At 47.5% G+C, this 17,290-nt stretch overlaps 1 protein-coding gene across 2 annotated transcripts; it reads right to left on the bottom strand.

Moving 5' to 3' along the window:
* Positions 1 to 262: 262 nt before the first annotated feature.
* LOC136463301 (protein SMAX1-LIKE 4-like) lies at positions 263 to 3,344 on the bottom strand. 2 transcript variants are annotated; one of them, XM_066462307.1, is made up of 3 exons: positions 1,800 to 3,344; positions 1,100 to 1,328; positions 263 to 947 (listed from the first exon to the last, which is right to left on the bottom strand). In XM_066462307.1, the coding sequence occupies exons 1-3, from the start codon at positions 3,266 to 3,268 to the stop codon at positions 531 to 533; spliced, it is 2,115 nt and encodes a 704-aa protein (XP_066318404.1). In that variant the 5' UTR covers positions 3,269 to 3,344; the 3' UTR covers positions 263 to 530. The 2 variants fall into 2 exon arrangements, with proteins under 2 accessions (XP_066318404.1, XP_066318405.1); XM_066462308.1 differs by having other exon boundaries at positions 1,100 to 1,325.
* Positions 3,345 to 17,290: the final 13,946 nt, after the last annotated feature.

The following is a 17,290-nucleotide window of genomic DNA, read 5'->3' as shown; positions in this document are numbered from 1 at the left end:
AACTCTGTCTTGTCAAAAAAAAAGGGAAAAAAGTCACTTGTACTATTTAAAAGGGTTCGTTGTCTTTTTTTTTGACCCTATGGTTGATCTAAGGGGCGTTTTTTTACATTCGGAGCCAAGAGTAGTACTACGAGTAAACAAAAGACCTGTTCGTTTCGCTGAAAAGATCGGTTGAAAAGTACATTTCGCTGATTTATTATGAGAGAAAATTACTGTACCATAACTGATAAGTTAAGTACAAGATGAAGAGATGTCATGCCAATATATATGATCGATCTTCGTTGCTAGCTTGAGAGATAATAATCCAACATTATAGATGAACAAAAATTGGGAGCCAAAAGAGCTCAGTCCGCATGTCGCGTATTCGGCTATTCGAGCAGGAAGCCCAGAACCGTATCACTATATCGTGCCTGCTTCCCCTCTCCACGTTCCCGCCAATTCTGAAGTTTGAACGTTGCAAGCAGCAACGACCACCTCCTGGCTCCTGCTCCCTTCATCTCCAGCACTCGCGCCATCTACCGCAACCACGCTTAGTGATCGAAGTCGAAGGTCACAGCAGCATGGCGATGGCTATCGATGCTGTCGTCAGTCACATCACCACTGGGACCTTCACCGTCGTTTGTCAAGTCGCTCGGAACGAACTCGTCTTCACTGCTGCCAGCACCACCATCCTCCTCGTCGTCATCAGCGCGTAGGTTCAGGTCAAGGCCACCGCCACCGCCCATCCAGCGCTTGGACTCGCTCGGCATCCGGACGCTCTCCGCCTTTCTCTTGAGATCGCCGGACGGCGGCAGCAGTTCGCAGGTTGACAACCATGGGACACTATTCATGTTAGAGGTGGTTGCATTTGCATTGCACGGACGAGTCGGTTGGTTCCACTGCGACTGCGAGTGAACCCTCAGCTGGCAGAGTCGGCTCCATTTCTTCTTCAGCTCCATCAGATCATCCTGCATCAATCAAACGATGCGAAAAATGCCCTTGAATATGAATGACATCATTACTATTCAGAGAACAGATTCTTCCTAAATTTTCATCAGCACTTGCTAGTGTGTGTGTGTGTGTGTGTGTGTGTGTGTTTTCTGTTTATTACTGAATGTACCTTGTGCGACGTCTGGGGTTCGTCTGCCTGCGGCCAGCCAGGGAAGAAGGTCAGCGCGAGATTGGTGCCTGCTGCCTTAGCTCTCACAACCGATGCTTCATTTTCGTAGTACTTAGCGCATTCAGCACACAGGGTTGGCATTGGCACGCCATCCTCTTGGTCTTGTTTGGGTGCAAGATCCAGCAGAGGAAACTGAGCAGGATGGGCAGCCTTGCCGTCAGCCGGGCTGCTAAGACAGCAGACAGCAAGAACAGATGCAACTATTACGCTTCAGTGTTGCATATACTGTAGTATTTTTCATAACAAAGACGAAACAGTAGGCGGCAAGATTTATAGTAGTAGTAGGATAAATATGAGTTGCGCATGCAATCAGATTGTTTGCATTGGAGATTCCGAATCCTGCTAAGGAAATGAAAAATGAGAACATGTCCTCCTAATAGCCACCACTACTCCAGTTTTCTGATTATTTCAGGCTAGTATGTCTGTCTACTCTAATGGACGGCCAAGCATAGCAAAGTGAATGGTTTCAGGGGTATCCTGAGTCCAAACTCCAAACAGAAGGGACCAAACCAAAAGAGAGCAGGAAAGGACAGCCGACAGCAACACATCAGTCACAGCAAAGTGAATCAAAACAAAAGCAAAGCGTACTGTACGAAACAAACAACAGTAGTAGGAGTAAAATAAACAACAGGTTTGTCACCTTGCAGTTGCAGCGCGAGGGCCGAGCTCCAGGTCGAGGCCGCCGCCAGCGCCAGCAGGGACGGACACCGGCTGCAGGTCCCACGTCACCTCCAGGGACGACCGCTGGCAACGCATGAAGGTGCCGTAGCTCGCTGCCGCCACCAGCCAGGCGCGCCCGCCGTGCCCGTGCGACGCGGCGCGGAGGCGGAGCTCGCCGAGCAGGCGGGCGAGCTCTGCGGCCAGGTGCGCAGCGGGGCTGAAGCCGCGGGCGTCGTCGTTGCTGCTGTCGACGGCCCAGCGCATGTCGCCGACGTAGATGACGAGGCCTGCACCGGTGTTGTCGGTTCCGGTGGCGGCGCCGACGCTGCGGCGCAGGTCGGCCGCCCACGCGTCCACGTCGGCGCGGGTCATGAGCCGGACGTGGACGTGGGAGAGGTGGAGCCGGAGGACTCGCGCGCCGCGCAGCTCGTCGGGGACGTCGCCTCGCTCCATCCGCCGCATCAGCTCAGCGACGGACGCCTCGGCAACGGACGCGGAGTCGCCGACGACCACGGGGTTGGCTCGTCGTCTCCCCTGGCGCCGCGTCAACATCACCTCCAAGATCGCTCTCACGTCTTCCGCCTTGCATGGAGACTCGGACTCCAAGGAGGGCGCTGCCCACAACGCGCCGCTGGCACCGGCGTGCGCCGGGAAGCCGCCGTAAGGCTCCAGCTGGAAGAAGTGAGGCGGTACTACTACGGCCGCGGCTGGAGGAGCATGGGAGGACGACGACGGCGTCGAGGAGCCGTGGTGGCTGCCGAGGCCAAGCAGCATGGCGGCGCTCTCCTCCTCGAGGTTGGTCTTGACGGCGGCGCTGGAGAAGCCGGCCTCCCGCATGACCCGGCTCACGCTGGGATCGTCGAGGATGGAGATGATGAGCTGGTCCAGCTCGACCTTGATCGTGAGCATAGGAGGCTGCTGCTCGACCTTGGTAGTGGATTGCGGTTGCGGGCCTGGCGGCGACGCACAAGGCTGGCTCTGCAGCTCGACGCAGCCGCGGCGCTGGTTGGCCTGCGCGCGTTTGAGCGCGGCCACGAGCGCGTTGGACAGCGTCGGGCTGGGCTGTTGGAGGAGCGACGCCGCGAAAGAAGTAGAGGGCGAGGAGCCCATGCCCAACCCCGCATTGCCCGTGGGCAGGCGGTTGAGCGCGACGTTGAAGCAGAGCTCCAGCGCCCGGCACTGCGCCGGATGGGTCTGGGACTGGGAGCGGGACCGGGCGCAGGCGCGCATGAGGAGGCCGTAGGCCGGCGTGGAGGCGCCGGCGACGGTGGTGGTGGTGAAGAGCCGCGGCGACGACGACGGCTCCGAGACCCCGAGCAGCGTGTAGGCGACGTGCAGCGGCGTGACCTGCGCGTGGCCGCGGCGGCGCGCCAGGCCCAGCGAGAGCTTGAGCACCGCGGCCGCCTCTGCGGAGAGTGACTGGTGCACCGTGTACGCCCCCGCCCGCATCGCTGTGCCCTGGCTGTGACACACCGCCGCTCACTTGTCAGCAGCAGGTAAGCTACAACTACAATAGTAGGATGTGTTTGTGAATGTGTCTGTCTTTGTCCCTCCCTCCCCTCTCCCCTCTTGTCTGGCCGTCAAGTTTAATAATCCTAGAGTGAGTCCTAGGCGTGGTGGAGTTCCAGTCCAGGGATGGATGGATATAACCTCTGCTTTTTACTCCTACTAGTGGAGTGGCATTGCTAGCTGTGCAGTTTTTCTCGTGTGACGTAACTACGGGCGTAGGAGTAGCTTTCTCTTTTGTGTTGGTTTTTTGAAGCTCAACTGTACAGTGTATAGAATAGGCAGACTGGGCTCCGATGCAAAGTGGCTTTCTCGTCCCTCGTCTATCTGATCGGCGGCATGCTCTTTCCTTCTCTCATTCCGATTCATCTGCGACTCGTGTCTCTTTGTGCAGAGAAAGCGAGAGGGGCAGGGCCAGTTTGTCGCTTTTTTCACACAGAAAAGACACAGCGGGTGTCCTGTATTAGGACGGAAGTGGGGTTGGGCGCAGGCTGCTGAGCTTTGCTTTTGTTTTGCGACGTCGGCTCCGTGCTCCGTGCTCCCCTCCCCGGGACGGCCGAGAGCAGAGAAGGGCTGGCTACACATACATCCCTTTCAGTCTTTCTGCATCCGCGGCGGCCAGTATCACCCTTCCTTTTGTCCCTTTTTATCTCTTGCCCCTCTCAGTAGCTAAGCTAGTGCCGCGCGTATCACCTTCTTGTGTTAGCGCATGCATTCTACTATACGAGTGGTAGTAGTACGTCTCATCTTTATGAAGGAAGCCAGATGGAAACCCAACGCATTAGAGCCTTCATTTCCCACAATCTGTAACCGCGGTAATTAAGGTCATGTTTGGATCCCATGGCAAAATTTTAACCTCGCATTTTTAGCTTTTTTTTCCATGGGGATCTAAACATGGGGTTAAAAGTGAGCAAATGGTTAAGAATTGGGCTAAAATCTTTTGCTACCAAAGAGGTCCTAAACTAGGCTAACCTCCTTCGGGGCGGGCGCTAGACGCTCCATACCCCTTGCCGCTTACATATATATAGCTGTGCATGAATAATTAAATGAGGATAAATTATTCATTTTAGATTAGAGAACTAAAGCTTAGCCCATAAATCTAAACAGGTTAGCAGGACTAAAGTTGAAACACCACCTAAGCTAATCGTTCCGTCCGTCGGTAACCTGTATTTTTACCCTTTTCAGATCTTTGAAAGGCAAGTTTTCCCATTAACATGCTGTTTGTCAGGCTCTCTGTCCTAGCGAGTCACGGGCGCCATGGAAGAAGGAAATGGACGGGCCGCTGCGCTCCACGAGGAAATTCCACTGCTTTCATTCCATTCCATGGGCACGTCGTTATACGACGACAGAGGCGATCTTTTCATCCATCGAACTTGGCGCCGCGAACGCGGTCCTTCTCTCATTCCTTTGGTCCTTTCCCCCTGTAGGAGCGACTAGTCTGCTGTACCGGCACCGCCACCGGCAGCTGGCGCTACAGCAGCAATGGGCAATGGGTGCTAGCTGCTGGGGGCCGGGACCGGACCGGGCCCCTTGCCGGCGAGGCGCGCGCCTTTGGGCTCTGAGCCTCCGACGCCCCTCGGCCCCTGCCAGGAAGGGAGGAGGAATTTGAGGTGGTTTGGATGGTGGGCGATGGCCGATGGACGTGTTCACACTAGCCAGAGCGGGTGCACCGCAGCAAACCGGGCTTTCCCGGCCCCCTTTTCCTCGGACTCCGGGGCGCCGATACTTCGCTATCGCCGTCTGCTCACCGGCCGCGCGGCCTTGACCGCCCGCGTCCGCGTGCCGCTGCTGTTGCAGCCGAGCCCGCCGGGTTTTCGGTGCGCAAAGGAGTTAACCGAACTGCCTTTGAGTTTGAGCGCCTCTTTCCGCCAAGATAGGGGAGCAAGGCACACACAAACTTTAACAAACTCCCAAAAGGAACTTTATGTCGTGAATTGTTTGCCCATCACCTTTAGCTATCGACGACGGCAAATGACCAGTCAACGACACCAACAATCCGCACCGACTGATCGACAGATCAAATTCATGATAAACTATTCATATAAATTAGAGCCTTTTTTTCTATATATTGCCTAACGAGCCTGGTGTTTCCCTAATCCCTATCTATGCCTCTGATTATTTTCATGGTTCACTCCCAAACATTGCCGTACCATCTTGTATTGATCTGTATTGAATGAACTCATATTGATTTTTATGAATAAGCCTAGGCATGACCAGCTGCAGTCTGTTGACAAGAATTTTGGTGAAGATCTTAATAGAGAGAAATAGACCTAAAGTCTAAATGTTTCACAGCATTATAATGCTTAGGGACTAAGGTGATGTGAGAACCATTCAAGCTCTGAAGGCATACATTGCCATTGTAAAAGGCCTGACAAAGGTTGTAAAAATCATTGCATATGATGGGCCAACACTTCTTTATGAAATCAGCATTAAAACCATCAAGCCCTGGGGTTTTGTCTAAAAGTAAGTGTTTAACCACTAAATCAATTTCTTCTTTAAGAAAAGGATCCACCACTGAGGACAACTCTTGTGCATTCTGAATAAGATTTGAAAGTGATCCCATGATAGGAGTCACCTAATCTCTCTTTGAAAGAAGACCAAATAAGATCAGCCTTGGCTTGATGAGAAGTTAAAATTTGTCCATCTCAGTCTTGCAAGGTGGCAATAAGATTTTTCCTTGAACTTGATTGTAGCATTAGCATGAAATAATTTTGTACTAGCATCACCCATGGTGTCCTATTTGATGGAGCCTCTCTGTTTCCAATAAATGTGTTGTTGGTGGATGTTGATCGTCAATAAACATCAATTTTGACCTTCGATATTGCACCAAAAGTGAGAGAATAATCAACACCATAGTGATATTTTGTTTCCAATTGATGTGGTTCCAAACTTTGCTCATGCAGGAAAAACATGCAAAAACAAAAAAAACAAGCGCTAGAAGCAAGTGGGACAAGGCAGGGCCACCAGAGGCTTGGTGGGGTCGGCCGACCTAGCCCCACCTTGTGCTACCTCACTAATCTGTGTCATGTCAAGGAAACACACTCCCAAGCTCCCTCCACCATTGATCCAATGATGGTGCAAGATCAAAGGCTAAAATGAAGCATTACATGGATCTTTGGACCCACCAGTGATGCGTCGGTGTTCAAATGGACATGGGGCTTCATACCCATGCTCCCAAGCACCCTATAGGGCCACCGCAGCAAAGGAGGGAGGCCCACCCCTCAGTGGGGGTCAGCCGACCCCCAGGTCACCCTACGGCCCCCAGAAGCTCCATCGACTCAGCTTTGAACATCATGCACACAAAAGCACAAAAATGGAGCAATCCCATGTGTTGGTTTGAGGCAGTTTCGTCCAAGGGTTGTGACATGCTCTCCCACGGATTCACCCTCCTTGGAGTAGCCCCTACTCCTCCTCATGCTATAAATAGGACCCTCTCTCACTTGTAACACACACCACAAGAGAGGCTCTCTACTCTTCCAAGATGTAGTTCTGGTGTTAGTGGTAGGAGTTAGAGTTTGGGGAACTTTCCTTAGAGTCTGGAGGCAGTCTCCAGGAGTCTGGTATAGCTCTTGTATCTCTCGGTAGCCTACTTAAAAGGGAGGCGGTCCTGACACCATGCTCACTGATGAAGCTCGACCACCAGCCCGTCAAGAAGCCCAACGACTGCCATGAAGCCAACGTGAAGCTCGTGTGTTGGCACCACCCGCCCCTAAGCCCATGGCGGAGATCCACCAGTCATCATCGCCCATCATGGAGATCCTCGTCGTGAGATCCACCCGTCACTGAGCTCCTCGCTGTGAGATCTACCCGCCATCATCCTTCCCCCATCAAGCTCCTCGAGCGGTGATAGATCTGAGCTCCACTACCATGACATACACTCATCGTGATCCTATCCATTCAAGCTCCTCAAACCGTGAGGATCCAAGCATGATGAAAGTGGTCCTGCCTAATAGAGTTGTGAGGACGAGTTTGACCTGCTCGACAGCATCGATTATGAGATATCTCGACGTGGTCAAGAGTCTGTGGCATCGAGGATGAGATCACCTAGTGTCGTCGCGAATCTGCTAGGGACCCGATGCCTCTAATGTCACCTCCCGCCTGTGCCTCAACTCCGCCGGGGTCCCGATGCCTCTACATGCCTCCAACTCAACTAGGGCCTCGCCATCTCCATGCGCCACCATCACCTATGAGGGTCTGACATGTTAGAATGGCTAACCCGGATGCCGTCCACTTGACCGACTCGTCTTAGCTATCCCTCAGGAGAGTGTCATCTGCACCTCCTTTGACATTTTATGGTTGAGTTACACTACATGAGCCATTTATCAAGCGAATCACATATCACAATTACTATATATGAAAGAGTTCGATTTAATGGTTAAAACATCATTGACCATAAAAGAAAATAATTTAATAAGTTTACTACACTAGCCTAGAACTATTTCATTAATTAGCCCACATTCTATTTGAGTCTACTCTCAGTCTCTTGCTACTAATCATCAGAGTAACTGTAGCTCACTTTGGGATGCCCATCCTTTGGTCTGCTACGCTTCGACTTCATTGAGCTTGGCTCAATGGTCATCAAGTCAAAGTACCTACAAAACAACTTATCAGCAGCACCATGAGTACATTGCGTACTTGCAGGACTTAATCCATCACATACATATTTGGTGGATGTAGGGATTATTGAGCAATTGTAAAGTTGCATAAAAAGCATGGTGTGTTCATGATTCTTAATTTGATTGTTATCAAGTATGATAATATTGATAAGTAATATGGAGAACATGGTTAAGTGATCAACATTATAATTCATCTCATCGTCAAATTTCATCATCAACACTACATTGAGTCTAGAAGTAAGAACAATCGAATGGTTCTATCCCGATGGACTTTAGGATTTTGAAAAGATCTCTGCAAAGGTGTATAACTATACCCACACAGACACCAAGGATGAACCTCCATACCCGTGCCCAGATAATGGTTGCCTCATGGTTCCAACCTTTTCTCAATGTGGCTCTCAAATTGATGAACGGTTTGATTGGGTAGCGATGTAATGCCATCGTATCTACATCACGTCACCCCTCACTCCGAATCTGCCCAATAAGCAAGTCACCACCAAGTACTTGGCTCACCACCCCCATAAACGAATGTGGTCTATATGGGTAGTTAATCAAACATACTATCCCATGCACGGTCCTTAACTACTCCACAAGCTACGTCACTTGAGACCCAACACTTATAGTGACCTTACCCCACGATTGAGTAGAGATTTCCAAATTGATCATTACTTAATTATCCAAATTAATGTTGGTCCTTAGTCACATTGAGTCAATTGAGTCAAGTCGACACCCTTTGCAAGTTTTAAGTGAATAATTACCCCGGTGTAGCTCCTACATGCATGAGAGTGAGTGCTTGCTCACACTTGACTTCTAACAAAGCTAGCCAATTAAGCAATTAAGTGACCCAAACCCATTGGTTGAGTAAAGTCTATGATTAACTTAAGTGTGTTGGTCTACTTTAGTCAAGCATGATTACATAGGTCACTGATTTTAAATGAGACGCAAACACATAACGAACAATAGTAAGTATCCAAAGTAGAGTAGTAGTAGTGGTGCCTGTCTATCATGAAGTCCCGATGACTGAGGGTGATCATGACTACTCATAAACATTCCTCACATCCTAGATTAACCTACGAGAGAACATCAGAAGAGTTGGAGACGAGTTCACTTGATAGATAGAGAGATAAAGAACATATGGGAGTGATTCGAGATAAAGAGCTGGGAAGATATATCTAACAGTGGATTAGTGTTTTTTCTTATTTTTAGCTAGACATGTGATAAGGTGGTTAGGTCCTAAGGTCAAGTGTTAAACATTTTAACATTATAAAGTATTCTACGGACACTCCGTCAGCTTTGACGGACGCTCCGTAGAGTTATTTCCCAAAGCTAACAAGTTTGGGTTGGGCTTTGGGTGAATTGACGGACGATCCGATGAGTACAGGCCCGATCTTCCGAGAGGTAGCCGGTAAGTTCGATTTGTGGAGATCTCGACGTTGGCGATCCGGCTTCAAATCAGACACGATTCGAACCCTGCAACCGTTACACCACCGCTCCGTTGGTTATCAACCAAGCACAACTTGATTGACCTCGCCAAGAAGGCTTTTCCTGCAAGCGAATCGAAGAGCACAAGCAAGAAGGTAAAACACGCAATCTGAAATTGCAAATATGAATGACGCGAATATCAATAGAGGGTTCAAGAACTCGGTTCCAAAGGACTAATCGACACAGTGGAGGAGATCAAGAACGGGGGCCCTGGATCACTGTAAAAGGATTTGTCACCACAGTTACAATGAACGATTCAGTTTCTCGATGGAAAACTAAACTCTAAACAAAACCCAATTGTGTAGCAGCGGTGGCGGCTATGTTTATAGTCTAAGACTCGACCTAGGGTTGGGGACGGCCAGGGGTTGGGCGCCCACAACTTGGGCTTAAGGCCCGACACGATACATGGCCAAGTTGGCCCAAATAGGTGACGCAGCACCTTGCCGTGGTCACACAGAATGATCCACGGACCTTCTGGAGCTGGGACCAGATCCAAAACGACGGCATCGTCGTCCCCTTTCCAACGCATCCAAGAGCGGCCCGTTTCGATGTCGTATGAGGAAGTTATGACCGAAACAGTGACGACGTGTCTGCTGAATCCGAGGACGACTGTGGCAGCTGAGTTGGAAACGAATTGCAACTTGGGGAAGACCATGGCGTCGGTGTGTCCAGCGTGGCGATGTCCTCATCATCCTCCCCTTCTCGAATTGGAGTCGTCCTCGACTCCATCTTGGCGATGTCCTCATTATCCCCTCCTTGTAGAATTAGGAGTCGTCCTCGACTCCATCCCATCATCAGCGAACTCCTGCAAAAGGTTAGTGACAGCAGGCAATGCACCAGACATACAAGGTTGACAAAACATAGTATAACATGGTGCATCAGGATTATCACATAACTCAGCAGTAGCAGGAGTTGTAGCAAGAAAAGCACCTCCTTTTAACTTAATCCCATTATTTTTAGCAATGTCTGTTGGAGGTTTATTTTTTATCTCATTAGCATGTTTAATAATATCCGTAGGAGACAAAGGCAGCAATATAATTTTCTTGTCCTTATGTATGATAGTGTATGTATTAGTTCTACCATGGTGTAAAGCATCATTATCAAATTCCCATGGGCGACCTAACAAAATGGAACAAGCTTGCATAGGGACAACATCAAAATCAGCAGTATCATGATAAGAGCCTATGAAAAAGCTAATGTGTGCTGATTTAGTTACCTTAGTCTTACCACTATTATTGAACCATTGAAGTTTATATGGATACGAATGTTGTCGTGTGGTCAAGCCAAGCTTGTCAACCAAATCTGAACTCACCAAGTTGTTGCAACTCCCGCTATCAATGATAGTGAGAACACGACAACCCTGTACTAATGAGATACATGTGGAATAAATTGTGGCGTTGGATCTTCATCTCTTCTTCATGACCCACACGTGTACTCAACACACGCTGCACAAGAAGGCTAGGGTAGTTCGCGGCAGCAACCACAGAGTCAATGGTGATGGCCTCCTTGTCATGATCGCCCTCGATGAGATCTGCATCAATGTTAGCAGCAAGGGCTAAATCATCTTCAACATCACTAGCACTTACATATCCATCCTCGGTAGCAATGAAAGCGCGACGACTGGGGCATTCCTTCATGACATGTCCCATGCCTTTGCATCGGTGGCAAATGATTTTAGAGCTGGACGAGGAGGAGCTAGTAGAAGCACCCGGAGTGCCACCTTTCTTCAGCTGTGGAAACTGCACATTAGACTAATTTACTTACCCCAGAAGAAAATGGAGGTGTAGATGGCTGTGGTGCAACAGGAAGCTTGGGCGTCTCCGGCTCGGAACGCTGCTGAAAATTCCTCCCATTGTTAGACCTGAAAGGCTGGTGTTGTTTGCGTCCCTGTACTTCTCGTTCGGCCTTAATAGCAAGATGATATAATTGGGAAAAATTGCGCCATTCTTTGTAATCAAGTATGTTCTGTATATCATGGTTTAAACCACCAAAAAATCTAGCACTAGCATCATCATCATCTTCATTTATACCACAACGTGCTAAACCAATAAGCAATTCTTGATAGTATGCTTCTACTTCCTTTATCACCTTGTTTTAAAGTTTGTAGTTTCAAACGTAAATCACGTTGGTAATAAGGAGGAACAAAACGAGATTTCATACGTTACTTTAAAACATTCCAAGTTTGAGGCACAGCAGCAGCATTATTGGCATTGCAAAGATCACTCCACCAGAACAAAGCAAAATTAGTAAACTCACTGGTAGCAAGTCTAACTCTATGCTCAGCAGGAACATTATGAGAATCAAATTTTTGTTGAACAGCAAGCTCCCAATCTAAATATGTCTCTGGATCAACATTACTAGCAAAAGGTGGTAGACTAAATTTAATTTTAGCAAAAGGATCATTATTACCATGATTATTACCTGCCATACCGCGACGATTGAAGTTGAGGCGGCGACGGGCACCACCGTCAGCATATGCATCTTCATCACCAGCATCTTCATCATCAGCACGATAAGGTGGAGGGCGTTGCTCAAGCTGTTCAATGCGGGTGACCAGATTGTTCACGTTGCGCGTCAGCTCGGTCATAAGATTGCGTTGTTCAGTCATGAACGTTGCAAGCTCGCCCTTGGACACGCACTCATTGAAGTCCGTCGGAGTTCCTGCCATGGTTAGAAGATAGAAAAAGACAACACCAAAGTATTATCCCTATCAACTAAAAGGAAATAAGTGGTGGTGGTGAAAGTGGAATGCAAAATCACAAGCGGCTTACCACCGTCTTGCCTGTATTCTTACCAACGCCAAACAGGAGCAAAACCAAAGTGGCGAAGCAATCTGTTGTTGAGCGTGGGTAACAGTTGCAAGATGAACCTGTGCTGACAGAAGAATATGTGGAGCTATGGGTAGGCACACAATATGACAGCAAGGATTAGCAATTAATGAGTGCAGAGTAGCGATTGTTCAATTTGGATCCAAAGTACAAATCACAGTTGCTGGCTAAGACGTGTCGAGACGTAGCGCAACAAGGTGAAAACAAAGAACGATCGAAAGAACTCACAGAACAAGCAAATAGCCCGGATTTCTCCTTTTTCCTGAATTTTTCTCGAATTTTCCCAAAAGGCACTAGTAGGAAACAAACTTTTTTTTTTACTATTTTTTTATACTTTTCTCTGAACAAGGATCACAAAAGATGCAACCACAAAAATTGGCACCTACAACTGAGGTGGGATGTGGTCTACAGAAATTCAGCACATTCTCTGAAAAGCGTGCAAAAACTTTGACAATTTTTTTTCTATATTTTCCTGAATTTTTTTGGCAATTCTGATGAAACCAAACAGGGCGAAGCCGAGTTTGGGTCGGGTCCAAATGGTGTCAAGAAGCTGCACAAAAAATTTCAGATTTTTCTGATAAACGAGCGAAAAGTTATGCCTGTTTTACCGAAGGTATCTCAAGGTATGTTTTCCGGGAGGCACAACACGGCGGCGGCAGTTAGGGCAAAGCGTCCCTAAACTCTAACACCGATCACAGCAGTAGGTATTCGCCTAATGATGTAAGGAGGGCTGCGATGCAGGCAAAATAAGAGCGGCTAGGCAACCTATCTAGGGTTTGCGCGGCGGCGAGAAGGTACACAAGGCGGCTAGCGGGGCAAGTCGAGTAATGTGGTGGCTTCGACTTGTTGTTTGGGAACGGTGGATGGGATAGCGGCGGAAAACAAAATCACAGCAACGGGCGATTGAACTACGACCACGAACACAATCCTAAACCAGCAACAAGACTCGACCACGGACACAAACTCAACAACACGAATCTGAAACGAAATTGCAAAGGCACAAAGGGCGATAGGACAGCGGAAATTGAAATATTTTTGGGCTTTTTGTGGACTCTAGGTAATGAACAAATATGAATCTAAGGCAAACGAGATTATACCTCGCGGTAAACCTGAAATATCTGATACCAATTGATGAGTACAGGCCCGATCTTCCGAGAGGTAGCCGGTAAGTTCGATTTGTGGAGATCTCGACGTTGGCGATCCGGCTTCAAATCAGACACGATTCGAACCCTGCAACCGTTACACCACCGCTCCGTTGGTTATCAACCAAGCACAACTTGATTGACCTCGCCAAGAAGGCTTTTCCTGCAAGCGAATCGAAGAGCACAAGCAAGAAGGTAAAACACGCAATCTGAAATTGCAAATATGAATGACACGAATATCAATAGAGGGTTCAAGAACTCGGTTCCAAAGGACTAATCGACACAGTGGAGGAGATCAAGAACGGGGGCCCTGGATCACTGTAAAAGGATTTGTCACCACAGTTACAATGAACGATTCAGTTTCTCGATGGAAAACTAAACTCTAAACAAAACCCAATTGTGTAGCAGCGGCGGCGGCTATGTTTATAGTCTAAGACTCGACCTAGGGTTGGGGACGGCCAGGGGTTGGGCGCCCACAACTTGGGCTTAAGGCCCGACACGATACATGGCCAAGTTGGCCCAAATAGGTGACGCAGGCACCTTGCCGTGGTCACACAGAATGATCCACGGACCTTCTGGAGCTGGGACCAGATCCAAAACGACGGCATCGTCGTCCCCTTTCCAACGCATCCTAGAGCGGCCCTTTTCGATGTCGTATGAGGAAGTTATGACCGAAACAGTGACGACGTGTCTGCTGAATCCGAGGACGACGTGGCAGCTGAGTTGGAAATGAATTGCAACTTGGGGAAGACCATGGCGTCGGTGTGTCTAGCGTGGCGATGTCCTCATCATCCTCCCCTTCTCGAATTGGAGTCGTCCTCAACTCCATCTTGGCGATGTCCTCATTAGCAAACATGACGGACGGTCCCTGGTTCGACGGAATGTTCTACAAGACGATCGGTGGTGTTAGGACTTAGTCATTTTTGGGTGAACTATGCTTCATGGGCACTACGTAAAATTTGACGGACACTCCATGGTGAACTGGGTGCTCTCAGGTTCTCTAGAAATCAATTTTAATTATTGACAGACGGTCCTATGGGTTCTCACAGACGATCCGTGAAATTATTAATAGTGAATACTAAGTGTTTTGCAGGGCTTATGGCTAATTGTTTGTATTGACGGACAGTCCATAAATAGTGACGGACACTCCATCAGTGCGTCGATAGAACCCATGTTCTTCATTGTTCATATTGCCTATTTGCGATTCAAGCTTAGATTGAGGGTGAAGTTAGACATACATGTATAAGGGGTTTCTACGGTTGTTTAGGTGACTTGTTGGTATAGTGATAGCTAGGTTTTGAGCTCTAGTTATCAAGTGCAATTAGTGACTTGAGAATCAAATTAATCATGAGAAAAGAGAGATTAATTCATGAGATTGAGCATGACAACTTATCTTTGAAATTTGGTGATTGTAGGCCACCAAGATGAGAGATGGAGTCTTGCCCAACCTTGCTTCCAAGCAAAAGAGATGGATTTGACTATATTTATGAGGTTTTCTTAAAAATCCATAAAATGCATTAGGAGGGGATTTGGGGAGATTCATGAGAGGATTGAGCTAGAGATGATCTTGGGCTTACTCTTGAGATGATGGAACAACTGATAAACTTCATACTTCATCCATGCATAGAGAGAGTCATGAGTTAGGGTTTGGGGATTGATCTCAAGAGAGAGAGAGAGAGAGAGAGAGAGAGAGAGAGAGAGAGGGTTCTTGAACTAACCATGGATTGAGGGAGATGGAGATGTTCATGAGCTTGAGGTAGGTGCTGATCTTGCTCCCCTTTTCTTTCTTTCTCTTCCTTCTCTTCATCTCCTTCATTTTCTCTCTAGTTCATCCTTGTTCTTGGTTGTAGAGAGAGGCATAGAGTGGGAAATGGGAGGATGAATGAGAGAGTGAGTGGATCTGGCTCCTTTCTATTGAAGACACCTCCTATTTCGTGCTGACAGATGGGTCCCACCTTGAGTGAGTGGAGGACAGCTCATTCCCACTTAACTCTACTTAACTAATGAATTGATGGACAATCCGTTGATCAGGTCGGACACTCAGTCAAATCTTTGAATTTTACCAAATGGTTTAGAGAAGAGGCTTTTTGGCATTGAGACCACTCTTCATGTCTAAGAGAATTGATAAATGCTCATAAAGGGATTATAGGGGTTGATTGACACCTTTCTCTGAGTACTTTCTTGACATTGACTGACATTTGACCATTTTTTTTGACTCCAGGTTTACTTCGGTTAACTTGAGAGAGTCGATACGATTGATCAGCGAATTTGGAGTCCTTGTCCTAGTAGAGAGTACTAGGAGTCCTCTAAGGAGAGTGATGAGGTGATACTTGGGTGGTTGAGGGACTTTGCAAGGTTATCAAGGAGGTTGTACTAAAAGTTTTAGTTGGAACAACTTTGGGTAATGATATCACCGGTGGGGCAACCTCTTCGCCGAGCTCGGGTTGGATTCGAGGGGGAAAGATGGAGTCTGAGGAGAGAGAAGCAGTGGCTGGAAATGAGGATCCCAAACCCTAAGGCACCTATATATATGATGCAAAATTGGTTTGGCCCTCAATGGGTAAATCGACTAACTGTATTCCTAGAGATGGGTCTCATAATGAGTCCCTTTGTGAAAATGGCTCGTATTTTTAGAGATGAAGACGTTAAGGGCCAGCCTCTTCTAATATCATTTTTAGAGATGGGTTCTCTTTGTAAATGAGTAAAATGTCTCTACCTAAACTATTTTAGGAGACATAATTTGTGTTCGTCTCTAAAAATAAAAATGGTTGTCTCCTAAAATATTTTTTAGTAGCAAACACTTCTCTAAAGAAAGTTTGATATTCTGATTTCCAAATTACTTCTTCCCATCATAGAAGAGTGTTGTTTCGAGCATTGCCTTGTCCTTATACTATACTTTGACTACTAGCTATATGAGTATAAAATACAAGAACCATATTGAGACATACCATGGTTCATCGAGGCTCTGTTTGGTTTGTGGACAAGGTTGGATGGGATGTGGCCATCCATGGATTTCCGGATATAGTTATTCATACTTGCTATTTGGTTGGATGGATGGAACGAGTCATTTTTTTGTTTGGTTGGATGGATATCTGTCGGATGGGGTGAGACGGGACACACTATTTTCTGTTTGGTTGGATGGATGAGAATGGATACGCTAATGATGTCATGCGGGACTCACTTGTTATTTATTTAATTTTAACCAAAATATAATCATGTGAGATCTTGTTTTGTAGACATATCATAAATTAGATAAATGGTTTAGTAGACAAAATTGTTTGAAGGTTATTTGTATTCATTGATTATTGTTGCCACGTCAGCAGCTCGATCGGTCGGCCAATTTTTGGTGTCCGATTCCTCCAATGATTAGAATATTCTCTCTTCTCGATATCCCTATCCAGTCGTCCATGTAACCTAACACTATATTTTCATCGATGGTCTTATTCCATTCATGGATACCAAGGAACCAAACGCACCCTGAAATGATAGTTAATCACTCTACATGTTTTTTTTTTGAATTTTTATCCATCATTGTTCGACTTATCCTCATTTTCAATGTACGATTAAGGTTTGCTATCTGGCACGTCGCTAAATTAGTCTTGCGTTCTCGATTTCTCTGCCTGTTGGTGGACTCGACGCCACCACTTTTGTGGGGCTGGAATGTGTTTGGGCCCAAATAAACACAAGTAACGGGAGATCTTCTAATAATAAATAAACTAACACGAGATGGGCCGGGCACTTGGGTTCAAGTCTGTCGTTTTTCTCATTTCCTCCATTCGATTCGAGTCAGTCAATATAGTGACACACCATCCGCACGGCCGACTCCGCGCCAAGCGTCACTCTGCACTCCTGCACGGCAACCAGCTAGCCCGCCGGCGTGACGCTGCCATTATTGCA

The sequence above is a fragment of the Miscanthus floridulus genome, chromosome 7 (genome assembly GCF_019320115.1).
Source record: "Miscanthus floridulus cultivar M001 chromosome 7, ASM1932011v1, whole genome shotgun sequence".
Classification (NCBI taxonomy): Eukaryota; Viridiplantae; Streptophyta; class Magnoliopsida; order Poales; family Poaceae; genus Miscanthus; species Miscanthus floridulus.
Note: the sequence above shows the minus strand (reverse complement) of the source record. Positions and strands in the feature narration are given on the sequence as shown.